The sequence below is a fragment of the Lentinus tigrinus genome, assembly GCF_003813185.1.
Source record: "Lentinus tigrinus ALCF2SS1-7 unplaced genomic scaffold L226scaffold_7, whole genome shotgun sequence".
Taxonomy (NCBI): Eukaryota; Fungi; Basidiomycota; class Agaricomycetes; order Polyporales; family Polyporaceae; genus Lentinus; species Lentinus tigrinus.
The window spans coordinates 258,238-275,436 of record NW_027137916.1 but is presented as its reverse complement, the minus strand read 5'-3'; the positions used below and the strand labels follow the sequence as shown (position 1 = coordinate 275,436).

General features: G+C 55.0%; 6 protein-coding genes across 6 annotated transcripts; 2 read left to right on the top strand and 4 right to left on the bottom strand.

Annotated features, from left to right (window-relative positions):
* Positions 1-831: 831 nt before the first annotated feature.
* On the bottom strand, positions 832-3,118 carry L226DRAFT_459910 (cytochrome P450; the record flags this gene model as incomplete). The annotated part of the gene is made up of 12 exons (XM_067675556.1): positions 832-977; positions 1,037-1,065; positions 1,120-1,152; positions 1,203-1,436; positions 1,503-1,754; positions 1,808-1,874; positions 1,938-2,188; positions 2,242-2,414; positions 2,475-2,616; positions 2,676-2,767; positions 2,828-2,928; positions 2,986-3,118. 12 exons carry the CDS (start codon positions 3,116-3,118, stop codon positions 832-834), a joined length of 1,653 nt encoding a protein of 550 aa, XP_067537438.1.
* A 3,549-nt stretch (positions 3,119-6,667) lies between these two features.
* Positions 6,668-8,017, top strand: L226DRAFT_569108 (uncharacterized protein; the record flags this gene model as incomplete). The annotated part of the gene is made up of 4 exons (XM_067684256.1): positions 6,668-7,318; positions 7,393-7,480; positions 7,541-7,940; positions 8,002-8,017. 4 exons carry the CDS (start codon positions 6,668-6,670, stop codon positions 8,015-8,017), a joined length of 1,155 nt encoding a protein of 384 aa, XP_067537437.1.
* Positions 8,018-8,819: 802 nt separating this feature from the next.
* On the bottom strand, positions 8,820-9,316 carry L226DRAFT_569107 (signal recognition particle, SRP9/SRP14 subunit; the record flags this gene model as incomplete). The annotated part of the gene is made up of 3 exons (XM_067684255.1): positions 8,820-9,053; positions 9,112-9,189; positions 9,245-9,316. The coding sequence occupies 3 exons, from the start codon at positions 9,314-9,316 to the stop codon at positions 8,820-8,822; spliced, it is 384 nt and encodes a 127-aa protein (XP_067537436.1).
* A 190-nt stretch (positions 9,317-9,506) lies between these two features.
* On the top strand, positions 9,507-11,485 carry L226DRAFT_559092 (mitochondrial carrier). The gene is made up of 13 exons (XM_067683276.1): positions 9,507-9,577; positions 9,671-9,745; positions 9,801-9,805; positions 9,872-9,954; positions 10,016-10,084; positions 10,143-10,286; positions 10,334-10,410; positions 10,463-10,496; positions 10,550-10,619; positions 10,681-10,757; positions 10,814-10,894; positions 10,987-11,120; positions 11,176-11,485. Exons 1-13 carry the CDS (start codon positions 9,553-9,555, stop codon positions 11,196-11,198), a joined length of 897 nt encoding a protein of 298 aa, XP_067537435.1. The 5' UTR covers positions 9,507-9,552; the 3' UTR covers positions 11,199-11,485.
* On the bottom strand, positions 11,365-13,291 carry L226DRAFT_352909 (uncharacterized protein). Its single transcript, XM_067674157.1, has 4 exons — positions 12,316-13,291; positions 12,140-12,239; positions 11,661-12,086; positions 11,365-11,588 (listed from the first exon to the last, which is right to left on the bottom strand). The coding sequence occupies exons 1-4, from the start codon at positions 12,991-12,993 to the stop codon at positions 11,515-11,517; spliced, it is 1,278 nt and encodes a 425-aa protein (XP_067537434.1). The 5' UTR covers positions 12,994-13,291; the 3' UTR covers positions 11,365-11,514.
* Positions 13,273-17,105, bottom strand: L226DRAFT_459655 (alkaline phosphatase-like protein; the record flags this gene model as incomplete). Its single annotated transcript, XM_067675533.1, has 18 exons — positions 13,273-13,460; positions 13,525-13,639; positions 13,697-13,766; positions 13,892-14,219; positions 14,285-14,393; positions 14,447-14,555; positions 14,610-14,800; positions 14,856-15,204; positions 15,256-15,451; positions 15,504-15,534; positions 15,585-15,880; positions 15,948-16,092; positions 16,146-16,312; positions 16,366-16,510; positions 16,560-16,577; positions 16,631-16,665; positions 16,715-16,888; positions 16,940-17,105. The coding sequence occupies 18 exons, from the start codon at positions 17,103-17,105 to the stop codon at positions 13,273-13,275; spliced, it is 2,832 nt and encodes a 943-aa protein (XP_067537433.1).
* Between the last annotated feature and the right edge of the window lie 94 nt (positions 17,106-17,199).

Genomic DNA, 17,199 nt, shown 5'->3' with positions numbered 1-17,199 from the left:
AACGCGCGAGAGCAGGCACTTATCGAGGGGACCAATGTACTATTGCGCCTGGCATATAACCGTTTTGCTTTTCTTATGTGTTTCTTATCCCACGTAACAATCCGCCAACATCTATCAGACATACCTCCACACGCTCCTCGCTCCAGACAAGTCCCAAGTACACTTCACCGGTTCATTCAAACCATTAAACCCTGTCTCTACTGTTAACAGGTTGCTTTGTTTCGCCTCACCCTGCGGAGTCAGCCCAAGCCCGTCAGTTGTCGAACTTACTGAAGCGCTTCATCGCATGAAGAACCGCTGGCACGAATTTCGTCCTCCCGGTAATCTTCAACGTCGTCCTGCTTGTCTTGATCCGATACGAGAACTCCGGTGGCAACGTCAGCAATACGATCACAGTAATCGCGGTCATATCTGTGAACGTGTACGTCCAGATTGTCAGCGGGCTTCTCGCGACACTCTGGTGTCACTGGAGCTCACAGAAGGAATCTACGGAAGCCGAGAACGAAAAACGGGCGGTATCAACCGTGAAGTTCACGCCGACAAGTGCCCTCACTTCCTGCGTTCAGGTTGATATCGATGCAGGGCATGAGCTTTCGCAATCAGACGAGACTTGTTAAACGTCCAGCTTTCAAGTTTCATCACGTGTGTCTGCGGGTTCAATGGTTCAAGATGTATCAGGATCACGTTGTTCAATGTATGAATCATTTCTGGAGTAAAGATCGGACATGAAGCTGAACAAGTATGAGATTCGCCCTAGGACATCCTCCCACGAATTGGGTCCGCCGACGAACACAAGATATCGGGAGAATACACACGGCATGAAACATTGATCTATAGGGAAGTGACCTTGAGTAGCAACTGGGATTTTGTGCTATTCTTGCCCATTGTCGGATAATCCACAGTAGCAAACTTCCATATGACCGGTGTTTCCGTCAGCTCAAACTTGAACGACGTGAGCAATGCAGAGAGCACGATCTCTGCGACAGATGGTCAGTATATCACGAGCTACATGCCCACGTAGGCTACTCGGACTTACTGGTCTCGAGCTCGGCGAACTTCACCCCGCTATTCATACGTTAGTACCTACACATCATGTGTCTGCGAGAGAGATCGACTTACATGCAGGACCGCACACCAGCAGAGAAGGTCATCCTGTGATAAGAAGGTCAGACTAGTCGTAAGTCAAAGAACTGACAACGTACAAGTTCGAATACACTCCAGGTACATGAGCGTCGTAGAGTTCCTGTGGAAGCTCTTCCAGCCACCGCTCTGGTCTCCACTCAAGGGCGTCGTCTCCCCAGAGTGCCTTGTTACGGTTGCATGCCCGTATGTTCAGGACAACCGGCGTTCCTCTCGGTAGTAGAATCTCGCTCATCGAAGACCCATCTTTCCCTCGCACGGGCCATGCAAGTGGAACCACAATGTCCTTGGCAGCCCTTTCAGTAGCGAATGAGGATTAACGAGAGAGGCTTCGCTTGAAGTCACAGGGGGTAGGGACTCACCTGCGGAATACAAAGCCGACGGGTGGGTAGAGACGCATGGTCTCGCGGAAGACGGCATCCAGATAGGGTAGTCGCATGAGTTCATCATGAGGAACACTGGGGCCGGTAGTCTCAGAGTCGGAAACGCGATGACCTTGTGCTGCCAATAATTCTGCGCGGAGGCGTTCCTGGGCTAATCCGTTCTGCGCCAACAGGTACAGAATACGCGAGAGTCCGTTCGATGTTGTATCCAAACCGGCGAGCATGATTGTCCTGGAAACGACGGGCATAATGGTTAGATATCGACGGGACAGAGTCCGACTCACGAGACTTGTGCAAGCAGTTCCTCGTCGCTGATCTTGTCAGTGTCCAACGATGCCATGTTAGACCTCACTGAAAATATATTGAATTGATGAGAAAGAAATAGAGAGACGACAGCCGCGTGACGCTACTTACGCAGGACGCTCATGATATCCTTCCCCTCACCTACACGCGCGACTAGCTCTTCATCGCCCCTGCCGAGCGCCGCCTTCTTCAAGCCAATGATATTGATCGCGCGACGCCGCATTGTGTCTGAGATGTCGAGCAAACGGTGGAGGTTCGGGAAAGGCAGCATGCGGAACAGCATGCGAATCAAAGATCCAGAGAGGAAGCGCGACAACGACGGTACGAGCAAGACTGCAAGCGGAACTTTCCCGACCGTAGCGCTACCGCTCCCGTGTCAGATGAGTGTGTGTTGCATGCAGAAAGCAACACGTACAAGAACATCTTGATGGATTCTCCTAGCGAGTCTCTCGGCGACCCCTCAACAAATCCGCCAAAGGAATATCCGAGGAATGCTTCACCCAGCATCTCGAGTGAAGTCGTCGCCATCAGGCCATTGATATCGAGAGCTTCAGCCTTGTTTATGCCATCTCTCATGGCTCCTGGGATCTACATGAAGACAGTTATATGAGTCTTCGATGCAGCCTGGAGGCACCGTTAGATGCATACCTTCTGAGCGATATCGTACAGGATGTGTGTCATGTCTCGTAGATGAGCTGGAGAGAAGACCGAGTTCAATAGTTTACGCTGGCGACGGTGCTGAGATCCGTTTGTGCCCAAAACTCCGGGCCCAAGAAGAAGGCGCAGAGTGCTGCCAGGAGGAGCATAACTTAGCATAGTAGTCATGAAACTCCGGACGTTTCCACGTACTTCAATGGAGTGAGATCCTTCGGAAAGTGTTCTACGTCTGAGATGAGCATGCTATGCAAAGCTCGTGGGTCCAATACATTCAGTATTCGCCCCTAGAAATCCAGAGAAGACATTAGACACCGACAAGCATTTAATAGGCAAACACCACATACGCCCAGAACACCATAAATCCGATGAGTCGGGCCATACGTCTCACATAGACTCGCGCTGAACTCGCTGGCGGTGAGCGGATCGGTGACCTGACGTAGATTGCCTTGTGACACTGGAGTCAATACCAGTATTACTCTGAAAGCTGAACTGACGGACTCACCGGCAATAAATGATTCAGATGGGGGCCCAGGCAAGTTATCGAGAGGACTCTTCGCAAGGTAGCGATGCAGTATACATAGTGCTATACCGGCTGAGATGACCGCCAGGAACTCCAGAAAGAGTAGTATAGTCATTGCACGACAGAGATTATCTCATTCTGCATGGTAGAACATTGCAGGAGAGAAGTCTGTTAGTGCTACAGGAGAGCACACGACCCATGAAGAGCGTACCGGCTGACCACGGTGCACGTGTACCACCTTATCGCAAGCCCAATGAGTCCGCCAAGTCAAGTCGGGGATTCGAGTGCCTATCGTCGACGAGAATGCAGCAAACCCTCCCGAGGTGAATGAAATACGAGGAGGATTAGGACACGATGACAGCGCACGAAATGCAACGTCGTGCTGGCCCGCGCCCCGCGCCCAAGGTGATCTTCCTCGTGAGAAGGATATATCACTGCGATATCCGATGGCATGAGCGCCACAAATAAGTGTTCGTGCTATCGCCGTGCATCCTTACTGCATATCAATTGGGCGGAAGATACTTACTGCGCTTGTGATTGCACAAAACAGAATGGTTTCTTCGAGCGATCAAAGGCTACCAACTCCGATGACTGCGCATCATTTCGTACGTTCTCCGGCTACTACGACAATTCCAGCGTACTCTACATGAATGAGCGTGTAGGGAAAACAGAATGGCAACCCAGGATAATAAGAAGCGTATTTTGGTCTCGCCGCCCCGACGTTGCCCCCAGTCCGGTGAGGGGAGACAAACGTGAGCGCGAGTACTCGTCCCGAGGACCACGAAGAGGTATGCGCCAGGACCGGAGTCCCTCCCTCGGGAAATAAATGAAACGACTGACCTTACCTTCCGACCGGCGGGAGGGCTTCCATCGGTTACTAGAATAACCGAAAGCATAATTAGCGACACGAGCGCAGACGTCAACAAGCACACCTACCGCCTCTTGCACACTAGGCATCTTCCCGTGTTTTGCTGCCTTTTTGGATCTGTCTTGCTGCCGTCGTATTCCGCCCTTCCCAGCTTCGTCTTGCGCTTGCCTGCCAAGCGAGGTCAACAACACATAGACGAAAGGGCAACGGTTCGGACACTTACTCGTCCGTCGGTCTTCGCCAGTAATTCCGATCTTCGCCCGCGCGATACCTACACCACGTTAGCGAACGCGAGACAGACAAAAAACGCACCTTCAAGCGCATTTTGGTTTCCCATGCCTATGCACTGCCTGAGATCCTCGGATCCCAGACAGCGCGCAGGCAGGTACTCGTCCCGAGGACCGCGGAGAGGTATGCGCCAGGACTGTGTCCCTCCCTCGGGAAAGAAGAGAAACGACCGACCTTCGCCTCCCGTCCGGCGGGAAGCCTCTGTTGGCAGTACCGGAGCACTGGAGTGCATGTACCCAGTCAGCTTTTGGATGATTCAGGTGCAGACGTGACACTCACCGCCTGTTGCGATCTGATAATCCCTTCAGATCTTGCCAGGTCGTCCTTGCTCTTGAGCTTCTCTCTTGCTGGTGAGTCTTGCACTCGAGTCTTGCTAGAAGATCGTTCAAGATGTTGACATCGACGAACGGACAATTTTGAATACTCACCTCGTCCGCCGGATCCGGAAGCCGTCCTCGCCGTCGCCGGACCTATAACCCATCAATTCACAAGAAGGAGAGAACACGCACCTTCAAGCGCATTTTGGTTTCCCATGCCTACGCACGACCTGAGATCCTTAGATCCCAGACAGCGCGCAGGCAGGTACTCGTCCCGAGGACCGCGGAGAGGTATGCGCCAGGACATGTGTCCCTCCCTCGGGAAGAAATGAAACGACTGACCTTTCCCTTCCGACCGGCGGGAGGGATCTATCGGCGGCACTGCGCACTGGAAGACGGTCAGCAGCTGAACAATGTAGACGTCGACAATGTACTTACCGCCTCTTGCAATCTACGAATCTTCCCGCGCCTTGCCAACGTCGTCTTCCCCATCCTCGAAATCGTCTTCTTGCTCTTCGTCTGGATACTCAAGTCAACATATGAGATAGTTGAGTGGGTGGTTGTTCGAGTACTCACCCTACCATCGGTCTTGATCAACATTCCCGTCTTCTCCCGCGTAATGCCTGCAATATCACGTCAATCCGAATCACGAAAAAGAAACACGCACCTTAGAACCTGCAACAACGAATCAGCGACCGCCAAAAACAAGATACAAGTAAACGACCTACCTTTCGTCATTGCACCTGTAAATAACAGTCAGATCCGTTCTGCCACCATCGGCAAAGATAATATGCGACTCACCAGTTTCTCGCGGACCGCCTGCTCCTCGGTTCCCACTCCCAACATAACCTGCAAAACAGAACACAAACGACGTACCTTTCACTACACTACACGTTAACAGAAGTCAGCCACTGTCCACTCCGAGATTCAACGAAACGACTTACCTTCTCCTTCGATCCTGGGACTAAACGTGAGCATCAAGCCATCGGATTCGAGAAGCGACGGATGACATACCGACACGCCGAAGGTTGAGAAGATGCTTCCGTTGCTGCCTAGGCAGTGACTGAACGAGAAGGGAATAGCAACGAACGACTCACCGACTCACCGATGTCAGCCACCTCCGCCCACCCGCGCGCCCGCCATTCTCTACTCGTTGACCTTGCTTGAGCTCTCCTATACGCAATGGTGGGTAAGAATGGGTCAACAGCGAGGGCGTAACTTATGGGAGGCCATGTTGAGCGACGGTGTATAGCGACAAAGATCGTTGACGAAGGCTGAAGGGGCGAGCGTCCAGGTCGAAGTCGAGGCCGGAGAGGAGGAAGGGCGGAGACACGGCTTAGATGCTGCCAGGAAGGGCGGTGCATGTTGGGGAGGTAGAGGGAAAGATGGTGGTAGGAAGGAAAGGGGGGTGAGGAAGAGAAAGCGTACCGGGCTGGGCTCTTATACCTCCGGGGGATGGGGCGGGCGAGTGTCAGCCTCAGCTCAAATGCGTGCGCTCGGGTCCCGCGCCCTTCTCTCCGCCGCCAAGGACATTCATACTCCAGTATACAGGTAAATCGAGCTGCATAGTGTTCGTCTATGGCGGGCACCGTAGTCGGGACGGGGAAGGAGGAGGCAGGGATCGAACTCGTGTCGCGTTCCCCGAAGCGGGGGTGAGCGCTTGCGGGAGAAAGACGCAGAGCACGTGAGCGTGTCTGTCAATGCCAGCCTCTCCGAGTTTCTCGGAATTTGCAACTCTGCTGCCAACTACGCGGCTACTTGCCGGCTGGAGCGGCCGAATACCATATCTCGGTTTCCCTTGAGTCAGGCGTGCAAGTTCTTGGAGAGCAACAATGAGTAGATCCCATTGCCAGGTCCTGTGAGCCACAAGAGCAAGGTGTAATGTGTATGTTACGGTTGGCCGGTGCTGTATTCATAAGGTGAGACATAGGGAGAACGGATATGGCAGGCACCACCGTAGACCAAATCGCTCTATTCTCTCGTGTCAAGTTGGGCACCAGTTTTCCATTATAATGACGAGGGGTACCATGCTGAGACATATACTACTACTGAACAGGCGCGGTGTTACAAGGTTCAGTCAAGGCCAGTACGGTATAAATGCGTCTAATCGGATTACAATGACCAAGGCAACCTCCACCACTTGCCACCTCTCCCCGCCAACTTCTCTACCCTCATCCTCGGCTACGCCTCTATGCAGAACGCCCGCCTTCCCCTTGAGCTCTGCGAGCTTATCATTGACTCTAGCGTAGAGCCTAGTCGACCATGGTGGGACGGACGTGACCCGTCACCAGCGGATGTATCTCACCTCCGGTCCTACACATCGATCTGCACTGCGTGGCTCAAGCGCGCACGTTCAACTCTCTACCACACTGTCGTGTTGACAAGCACCTCCCAGATCGATCTTTTCGTCCGTTCCACCACGGAGAATCCCCTCCTCGCCGACCTGGTTCGCGGGATTGTCGTGCTCAGCCGCGGGTCGTACCCCAACTCCGGTACATACATACCGCTTGCCCGCGAGGCACTCGTGAGGTCCTTCCGTCATCTCAGCACACTCGTGTTCAGCTTTGAAGGTCAAGCCAGATGGAGCTACCCTCCGCGATACGAGATGCTCTTGGCCAATTTCCCCATCACAGAACTGGTGCTGCTCTATGCGGACGCTACCAGCAACTGCCGGACGCTGTGGTTCGAGACGTTCCGACTCGTGTGGTCGTTGCGTCACCTCCAGACCTTGCACCTGGATATGGGACGTAGTAGCAGCGGCCTCACGGACTCGGATGTGCAGCGTCTGAAGGCCATGCAACGACCGTGGGCATGCGCGGAACTCAAGACACTGATTCTGGGGGTGCGCATCATCACCGCCTACTACTGTTTTCACGGATGCTGAACGGACGATCTGCCTTCATATTATATTTTCAGGGAGACTGCTGGGCGTTCCTTCCCGAAGGGGCCTTCGGCAAATCGGTGACGCGACTTTCCCTCAAGGTTACAGAGTTGCGGTTCACTGGTGAGTCCGCCTCACGATCACTTCACCGGTTCGAGCAACGTCTTACGACGGCTTCGACAGCTACCTTGATGGCGCAGATTCGGCCGTTTGCGTGCTTACAGGATATTTGTGTTTCGATGCACGACTCCTTGTTCACGTTCAGCGCTGGCGAGAATCATGAACATAAAAGACCCCGTCGGGAGCGACACCCTCTAGGGGACCCCACGGGACCTGCGGTGCCGGTTGTCATCATTCCCCCATCCAGGTTCCGCAAGACGTTTCCGAACCGAGAAGCCTTCCTGGAATCTTGCGCCTCCTCGGGGTTGTCCGAGTTCTCTGAGCTCAAGACACTGCGCCTCGATATAGCGGAGCCATACGGCAGCCGCTACGATGCAGATTGGTGGCGACGCCAACTGTACGAGTACGTCCCGGAGTTCCGTGACATCGTTCGTATCGCCGTGAGAGTCTACTGGCCTGATAGGTATGTACAGATTAGATCTCCTTCATTTTATGATACGTACTCATTTCCTGCACTTGGACAGGGATGATTGGGAATAACCCGCAACAAGAAGAAGCCCAAGGATAATATGTAGGAGAGCTTTTGGGAAAAGGTATATGGTTCTCAACGCCATGGGGTGCCAGCTGACTGTGTGATGCCTCCGACGGTCGCAGCGGCATGGGACAGATGGGGTCCCTCGTGCTCATGCGTGTGCTGCGGGTTCAGAAGTATGCGACTCACTTTGTCTATCCGCATGCTGCGATCGTGCCGATGCCTATGACGGCCTGCACGACGTACCCCGGAACGTCAAAGTGGACGGTGCGTCTGATGGACCGACCAGCCCCTGCACGATTCTGCGCGCCTGTATAGTCATTCGAACGAGAAGCCGGGCCGCGCTGTTGACAAAGATCTGGTCGGATAGGTGAAAGTCGACAAAGTGTCGCTACGCACGTAGTGTATGTCTAGTTCTAGTATAACATCGATCAACGTGGGAAACAGTGTACAAGTTGGCAGAACGCACCGAGCTGGTATCGATTCAAGCACGGGAGGTGGATCGATCGTGGCCATGGTTCCTAGCAAAAGACGCATACCGAACTATACTCATCGTTACACCTCGGCGTGAACTCGTGCGCAACCTCTCGTAGGGCAGCATGCCAGAGACCGAGGGAGGGATCTTCCGTATGCACAAGGTGACGGGTGCAAAGAAGGAGCAACTGATGCATCGCATGCGTGGATCGGTGCTGAAGCCAGATGGATATGTAGATGGCATGGCTCGTCTCGGGGAATTGTACAACAGTTTCGAGCCGGTAGATGCAGATAGTCCTGACCTGAGCGAACCCCAGACCCCGCCCACCAGCCCGTCTACTTTTTCTTCTTGGGCTTCTTCTTCTTGACGCCCCCTCCGGACGGACCTGATGGTGTTGGCGCAGCGCCGGGTGCTGGCGACTGCCGTGCAACATCTGCGGGAGCTTGGGGAGTGGGAGGTGCGGTCGACGCCTGCGTCGGTCGTCTGTTCTGCATCTTCTGCATGAGGGAGAGGTTCAAGGCATCGAATCGATTCAGGAAGACGGAGGAATGCGTTTTGAACTTCAGACACTGATCACCCCAGAGAACGTGAGCATAAGAGCACTGTATGAGAAGTATTGGCACGCACTGTGGTGTCGTCCGTGATTTTGAGGACGAGTTTCCCCGCCCCATCTGCCGACTGCCTCCACTTGACGCAGTATCGTGTCTGATATGCGCGATCTGGTCAGCAACTGCGCGCACAGAGAGATGAGTGTACTCACTGTGTTGGGAGACTTTTCATAGAGAGCCTCTGCCGCCTCCTGGTACTCCTGCCAGGAGGAGATGTAGACCATCGCGGACGCAGGCCTGAGTCGCAGGACAAGTCGCCTGCCGCGCGCCGCGTGCGAGTCCCCGTGACAGTGACGCCAACTCTGTGACCTCAGCGTGACAGTGCGGGCGCCCCGGAGGTCGTCCCGAGGGCCGCGGCCCAGCGTCATGAGCACGAAATCATATTCTGGCGGCTCTATTTGCCCCGCACACGACCGCGCACGAGTCACCGCGTCCGCTCTCCCTCTTCTTCCCTACCGCCATGTCCGACGCAGCCCAGAGAAAGCGTGAGTCCTGCAGACCTGACTATATGCGCCGTGCACTGACCTCGCGCTCGGACACCCGACCCCTGGGATGCTCAACCTCATTCGACTGTCCAGCCCTTCCGTTCGTCGCGAACTTCGCGGCTGGAGCCATCGCTGGCATCTCTGAGATCTTGACGTTCTATCCTCTCGGTGAGTTGCAACGTTCTCAGGCGTGTACGTACACGTCTGACCCGAAAACGCGTAGATGTCGTGAGTTTCGTGCTTCACACGTCGGCCGAACATCTGTTCACGCGCATAGGGTTCTGAGCGCACCAGGTCAAGACGCGTATGCAGCTCGAGACGGGGAGGAGCAAGATGGGCGTGCTAGGGAGCTTCCAGACTATCATCAAGGAGGAAGGGTGCGTCCGCCTCTAACGCCGCTCGGTCTCCCCTTCGTCCTCACATCCCCGCACTTGGCAGATTCGGCCGACTCTACCGAGGTCTTGTCCCCCCGCTCTTGATGGAGGCACCGAAGCGTGCGACCAAGTTGTACGTCCCCCTTGGCATGCGGAGGCGAAGGATGTATGCGATTGATCCGTGCCCGTAGCGCCGCCAATGACTTCTGGGGCAAGCAGTTCCTCGCGCTTACCGGGGAGAAGAAAATGACCCAGCCGCTTGCCATTGCGACCGGTTGCGCTGCTGGTGCGACCGAGAGTTTCGTTGTCGTACCATTCGAGCTCGTCAAGATCAAGTGCGTACTTCCTATTGGTGGTCATCCCACCGCTGAACCCGCTTCAGGCTGCAAGACAAGTCTAGCACTTTTGCGGGTCCCATGGATGTTGTAAGAAAGGTCGTGAAGGCTGATGGTCTGCTTGGTATGTCTTCACTTTGGCTACCTGGGTGTATGCGTCTCAATGACGTACCTAGGTCTGTACGCGGGTATGGAGGCGACCATGTGGAGGTATGTTGTCTATCGGCACTTGTCGGCATTTGCTCAACGCCGTTGGTCTGCAGACATTTCTGGTGGAACGGAGGCTACTTCGGCTGTATCTTCCAGGTTCGGGCACTCCTCCCCAAGCCCGAGGTCAGTTTCGTCTCTTGCTCTGTTCGCGCGCAAGGCTCTGACGTCATCGGGTTTCGAACAGAGCAACAAGGCGCGCTTAATGAACGATCTGGTCGCGGGTACGATTGGTGGCCTTGTTGGTACTGCCATCAACACGCCGTATGTCTCTTGCTACCGCATACATAGCTATGACTTAGTTGGCCATGACCTATCAGGTTTGACGTCGTGAAGTCGCGCATACAGGGTGCGAGCAAGGTCCCCGGCGTCGTTCCCAAGTACAACTGGACATACCCTGCGTGAGTGCTCAAACGGTGAACCCTCTGGATCAGTACTCATGACCATATATCCTTCATCGCCTTTCTGGGGCACACCTATCCGCGGCATACAGGCTGGTCACGATCTTCCGGGAAGAGGGCCCCGCGGCGCTGTACAAGGGCTTCGTCCCGAAGGTGCTCCGGCTCGCGCCCGGAGGCGGTGTCCTCCTGCTCGTCGTCGAGTTCACACTTGGCGTCTTCCGTCAAGGTGCGCCCTGTACCCTCCAGCATGCACTATGATTTTACTGACGTGTTCGTCCCAGCCCTTGGCCCACCGTACATCTAAGCATCTGGGCATTTGAGCTCTGTCCGCGGGGTCCCGGACGCGGGCGATGCTCTCTCGCATCGGACGGTACATATTTGCGCTCGCACATGGGACGCTTTCGGGGTTCGAGCGCCGTGTCACTGTCACTCTGATCAGGTTAGATCCACGCTACTAAAGTCTGTTGTAGATTAATGTAGATGCGCAAGTTACCGGACACTATCTATGTTGTCTCTGTCCTCGACGTCCTTATTCGGATCGCACTGCTGGTTCTCGTCTCCCTAGAGGACAGGGGACACCGTGCGCCATCGCGCAAGTCGTCGTTGCTGAGCAGTTCCCCTCAGAAGATCAAGGAAGGTGGCGACCTGGGGTCGTCCATTCCTTCGAAATTGAGCCACGACTCCGACGCGCGTGCTGTGGAGAGGAGAGGGTAGTCCTGTCAGACTACACATTGTCATGAAGGCCAAGATCCGACTAGTGACTCACGATCCTCGTGCACCCGCACGGAAAGGGACACGCGCGCCAGCTGCTGAAGACAGTACTTGGCGAGCATGCGATGCCACCAAGCAGCATCGTACCTGCCATTGCGTCCGTCGCTCTCAGACATCTCGAAGTGAAGCGTTTGCAGTTTGGTGAATGTGACGAGGAGTTTGTCCATAGGCTCGTTCGACCAGCCCGACAAGCCGTATAAAAAGCGTCCTCGATACGCAAGACGTCCCGGTGCGACGGAGACGGAGATGGTGATCTTTCGGAGCATGCACGGCGAGGGGATTTGGGAGAGGACTGCGAGAGTGTTTGGGCAGGCTACTGCGACTCGGACCTGGTCTTTCTTGCGCGCTGAATGATAGTAGCGTTCGTACACGTGGAGTTCGTGCAGCTCCGCCCACAATGCGACCTGAGCCAACACGGCCGCTAATGCGGCCTTTCTCAGCATGCCGCGTTGAGCTGGCGATTTTTGAACTCACCTGGTACAGGACCGTCTCGCCACGACAGCGAGAACCGTTCTACTGACGCGCCAAAGGCACCCACGGGGAGGCAACTGGTACACCGGCGCATCGTGTGGCCCTGCCATCGAAGTTGTTCAACACATCAGTTATGCCGCGGTCCATAGATCTCTAAAAGGCCTAGGGTGGGTTCTTACCTCTATCACGAGCGTCTTAAGCCGGGCGCATGCCCAGGGACGGCATATAGCGGTAAGACATCGCAGCTCTGCATCGGTGAGCTCGGGGGCATGGTACAGCTCCAGATACAGGCTCTCGAGGCTGCGCAAGGACCATATGAGACGGAACATCTCGATCCACGCTTTGCTGGAGAGGGAGTACCGTATGGCCAGTTCCGTGAGGGGGAATCGGGTGATGAGCAAGTGATAGCGGGGAGGATAGGACCAATCGCCCTTGGTAGTTCCAAGAGTCGAAAGGTCGCACACGAGGGTGTGTAGATGATGAAGCCTATTGATGAGCGTAGGGTGAACGAACGGGATGTACTCTCTCGATGAGAGTACGAGTTCACGAACTAACTCTGCGAGGGAGGGGTTGTCCGTCAGAGAACGGATTAAGAGCTCCACTTGCGATGGCCGTTTGAAGACGATTCTGTGGTAAAGATGACGGCGCGCCCTGGGCAGCCACTCAGTACAGACAGCGGCGCATGCTCGGAAGTGCAGGAGCATCTCGCCGTGCACATCTTGCTCGGGTCCAACCAGTCGTTTGTACCACGGCTGGGGTGCTCGTATAGAGTCGATGATCAGCTTACAGAGCTCAGGTGGGATGCGCACGTCTGCCATGGAGGTGGAGGAGTAGAAGGAAACCGAAGATGCCTGCATGCAATATATTGGAGAGAAGGGGCGTGAACCTTGTTACACAGCACTAACCACCATGAGGCATGAGGCATGCACGGTCTCCACATCGTGGGTGAGGAAGTCCAAGTTTATGGCACAGGTAACGTAGCGGTACTGCAGGATGACAGCGGGCACAGTTGGCATGCATGTGCAGAGACGCACTGCTTGCAGTGTGCGAGTGGGAGATCTCCAACGCTGCCATCCGAGTCGGACACCTGACACTGCCGGTGACATTGCTCGAGGAGCGTACATCTCGCCGCCTATTCAGTCCTTCTTCGACCGCTTGACAGCATGTCCCAGAGGCTGGCCGGCCATTAAAACCTCCCCGACAGCACAGATGCCCGCAGACCAGACGAGCAGCAGCGAGCTGATGCAGAAGAAGCTGATCGTCTGCCCGATCTCGAGCCACGAGCCCGTGTCGGTGACGTTGAGGAAGAATGTGATCGTCATCACTGGCGGAAAGTATGTCAGAGTCGATACGATTCAACATGCGATAGGTCATTGAAGGTGACGTACCATCTGTGAGGGTGAGCGCGACGAGGAACAGGCTGAAGGGCGGGAGGTCGAGGCGCGCGTTGAGGATCGAGAATGTGATGGCGAGGGTGATGTATGGTGAGACGATCTTGAAGATCTGCGTTGAGACTCTTCAATACTCTCGCACGAGTTCCAAAGTGTACAGAAGTCTCACCAAGAGTGCAGCCATCAGGAAGGGGTTGAAGACTGGGACGAGTCGGTACACAGGTTCGAGGTAGAACGAGCTGTGGAAGGAATAAGTGCCATCTTCACAGACGCAGTCGCTCCAGAGAGGACTCACGAGATCGAGGCGACGCTGTGGTTCGTGAGTTAGAATGTGCACATGGGAGAACAGGACATTGACACTCACTTTCCGGTCCCAAAGAAGGCCACTTGCACAAAGAAGAGGAAAAACACCGCGATCCTCAGATCGTCTGCCTTTGGACGGTAGGTGCTCGCGTCCTTCTTCCCTTCAGGCTTATTTCGTTGCTCAGAGTCCTGCTGCGCATGAGCACGCAGGACAGATTCCACCTCGACCCACAGACAGAGTGTGAGCGAGTACATGACATAGAACAAACCCTCGACAGCTATCGCGAGCCAGACGAAGCACGCGCCAAAGCCGAGGAAGAAGCTCAGCAGGCGCGCGTGAGGACTGTCTCGGCCGACACGGAGAATGAATGGCAGGACCGCCGTGCTCACTGCCATACGATAAGTGTAATGAGCTATGGAGGGCAGGCAGAGGACGAGAGGTATGGACACGTACAGAAGAGGCCCCAGCCGATGAAGCGGAGGATTGGGGAGACACCCTTCTTGTCGCGGAGGTCGTGGACGATGATGTTCACGAGGATAACGCTCCAGCCGAGGTTGTTAAGCTGACAATAAACTATCAGATCAACCAACAGATGCTAATAAGTAGAGGTCTCACGAGAACGAACACAACAGTCTTGAACAACCCTCCGTCTTGCGCGTTGGCGAATGTGAATCGTCGAATCCCAAAAACACCGATAGCATACATGGCCACAGCTCCGGAAGTGCTGTTATCCTCATGAGCTCACGAGCTTGGACAGTATATGGGTGGGTGAACTCACATGCCGATCAGATTCTCTTCCTGATGTACGCTGAGGAACGGGAACACTGCAGTGCCAAGACAGGACGAAGTCCAAGCGAGCAATAACCGCCAGTTCTCGTTTCGAGCCTGGGTTGGCCAAGCCACCAAGGGCCACAACACGCCGATGACGACAAACCATGCGCTCCAGATGGAGCGGTGCGTGTACCCAGCCTGCGTAGAGATAACAGCTGTATGAAACTGCGCGAACCGTACGAGAGGTACTCACGACCATGCTCTGTAGCGCCCCAACCACGAGCAATCCTCGTAGCAGAAGTTGAACGATGGACCTCGGCTGTCCCTGCCGCACATATCGCAGAAGCGGCTTGCTAGCGCGCACGAGCACTTGATCCCAGAAGTAGCACGGAAAGACGATGTATACGTAGAACGTCGAAGGGGAGTGCTGCCTCGCGAAGAGGACCCAGAACCCCACCAGCACAGACGCTACTGCGATATGGAGCGGGGCCTGGCTCCCGCTGAGAGGGTCGTCGGATGGAAGGAGGATCGACACGGCACCGAATGCGATCCAGCCGAGGTATGCGGCGATGACGATGCCCCGGATCATTGTTCGGTCGTAGCTAATAATGGGGTCAGCCCTCGTGTACGGAACCATAAAGTAGAATACCCACGTTTGTAGGTAGCGGAGGCCTTCGAGCGTATGCGCGATGAACTCCTTGGCTTGTAGACGGGCCTGGTAATAGTTCCTGTTCTGTATCATATCGTCGATTAGAGCAATCTGGCTCTCTCCGGGGAGCTCTTCGGCCCCTTCGACGTGCGCAAAGTACGAGTATGGCCGATACACGAGCGAGTGTGTCTTCTTCTCGACTATACATGACAATTTAGCGACGCTGGGAATAAGAAGCATCAATAAACGCACCATGTTTGACCCGGTAGTGCTCAAGGATGACCTAGCCGACGATTAGCCAACGATGCATGCGCCAAATATCTGAGGGCCAACCTTCGCATTGACAAGTGCAGCTTCCGCCTGCGTCTTCTCGCCATCCTTTGCTTGCAGGTACCCCGGCTTTGTCGGGTCAATATCAGGGAGGACCCCGACAGAGTTGATAGGCCAGTTGACCCCAATGAGCGCAGACATGAGCGCAGCCACGTCCGCCTGTTCGACGTCACGGCGCAGCAAGTGGGACAGGCCAAACGGCGCCGAGTACGCGTCATGCGAGGAATGAGAGCTGTCTGGGAGGGGTCCACGGACGCCCTTACCCCATGCAATCAACGGTGTGCGCGTATTGTCTGGATCTGTGAACGGTCATAGAAGTGTATGAGCTGAGGAAGGCGCTTGGGATGAGAAGAAGGCGGACCTCACCGCCGTCTCCGTGGTTCCCAATCTTCGACATGCCATGGTCAGCCGTGAAGACAAACGCGGTCTCGTCGTCTCTGTAGAACTCGCTGAAGAGGGCTTCGGTTTGCTTTACGATTTCGTCTACGACTTGTATGTTCATCATGTATTCCTGCGGATGAAGCTGAGTGCATACGTTTGATGGCGTATATCTGAGATGCGTACCTTAGAATGTGGTCTATATGAATGCCCTGTGGTGTCTAAGCCGAGTAAATGCAGGAAAAAGACAGTCTTCTCGCCGCGCAGACGTGCGTCCAGCGCGGCATCTGACGTAGCGTTGTGCAATAGCGTCCGAAGTTGTTCGAGCACCCAGACATCTAGGGCAGTCGCATCTGCACACACTATTAAACTCCCTGAAACTCCGCTCATTCCTCCGGCGACGTACCTTTGGTGAAGTCCTCCTCATGCTCGTCATAACACCACATCTCGACCTTCCCTGGGGTCGCGCCTCGGGCAAACATGGGTAGGATGTCTGGAGATCCGAAGGAGAATGTTGCGCTTGACTGGTTGAAAACGGAGTCGAAGTCTACCTGAAGGGACGTTCTAGCGCGGTCAAGGGTCGCGGGGATAGCGACTTACGGGATTCGTCTTCCAACCCTGTCGCGCGGTGTCAACGTACGCAGAATGGCTGTCCGCAATTCCGAACACACCTTCGTCACGGCAGATACATCCTCATACATCCCACCTAGTCGCGGCGTGAATCGGCCTGTAAGATGCTCCACGCGACCACGTACCGATGAGCGCGACGTGTCCCGGTCTGCTCTCCGTAGGCACACGCGTATGTGAGATCCCAAACGCGCCTCGGGTCTCAATGATAGAGCGCAAATGAGGCGCAACCACCTCCGGCGCATCTGGTATCATAGGGAATCCATTCTTCGCGAGCAGGAGGTCCGCGCGCAGGCCATCGCCTAGGGTGTTCGTCAGCGGAATCCTGACTCCAAGGGATATCGGCAACATACCGACTATGAGCACGAGCCTCTTCGCCTCTCCCTTCTCCAATGCGTGCTGTTGCATGCCATGGACGACCGGACTCGTGAAGTAACAGTCGAAGACCGTCCCAATGTAGACCAAGTGAAAGACGAGGCCAACGAGCAATAACCTCCAGACAGACCCAGATATCGCCATCAATGTAAAGCCCAGTTTTACGTCGCGCGGTGCATGTATGCGGTCGTGTCAAGCCAAGTAGTTTTATGCGCAGTCGCGACAGACGTGTCCAGTG

Bases quoted from the DNA above. Each gene is read 5' to 3' on its own strand.
- L226DRAFT_559092 (XM_067683276.1), top strand. From the start codon at position 9,553: ATGTCCGACGCAGCCCAGAGAAAGC. The intron at 10,620-10,680 runs GTCAGTTTCGTC...GGTTTCGAACAG, and splicing joins CACTCCTCCCCAAGCCCGAG to AGCAACAAGGCGCGCTTAAT. The intron at 11,121-11,175 runs GTGCGCCCTGTA...TGTTCGTCCCAG, and splicing joins ACTTGGCGTCTTCCGTCAAG to CCCTTGGCCCACCGTACATC.
- L226DRAFT_352909 (XM_067674157.1), bottom strand. From the start codon at position 12,993: ATGCAGGCATCTTCGGTTTCCTTCTACTCCTCCACCTCCATGGCAGAC. The intron at 12,087-12,139 runs GTGAGTTCAAAA...AGGCCGCATTAG, and splicing joins GCGAGACGGTCCTGTACCAG to CGGCCGTGTTGGCTCAGGTC. The intron at 11,589-11,660 runs GTGAGTCACTAG...TCCTCTCCACAG, and splicing joins CGTGCGGGTGCACGAGGATC to CACGCGCGTCGGAGTCGTGG.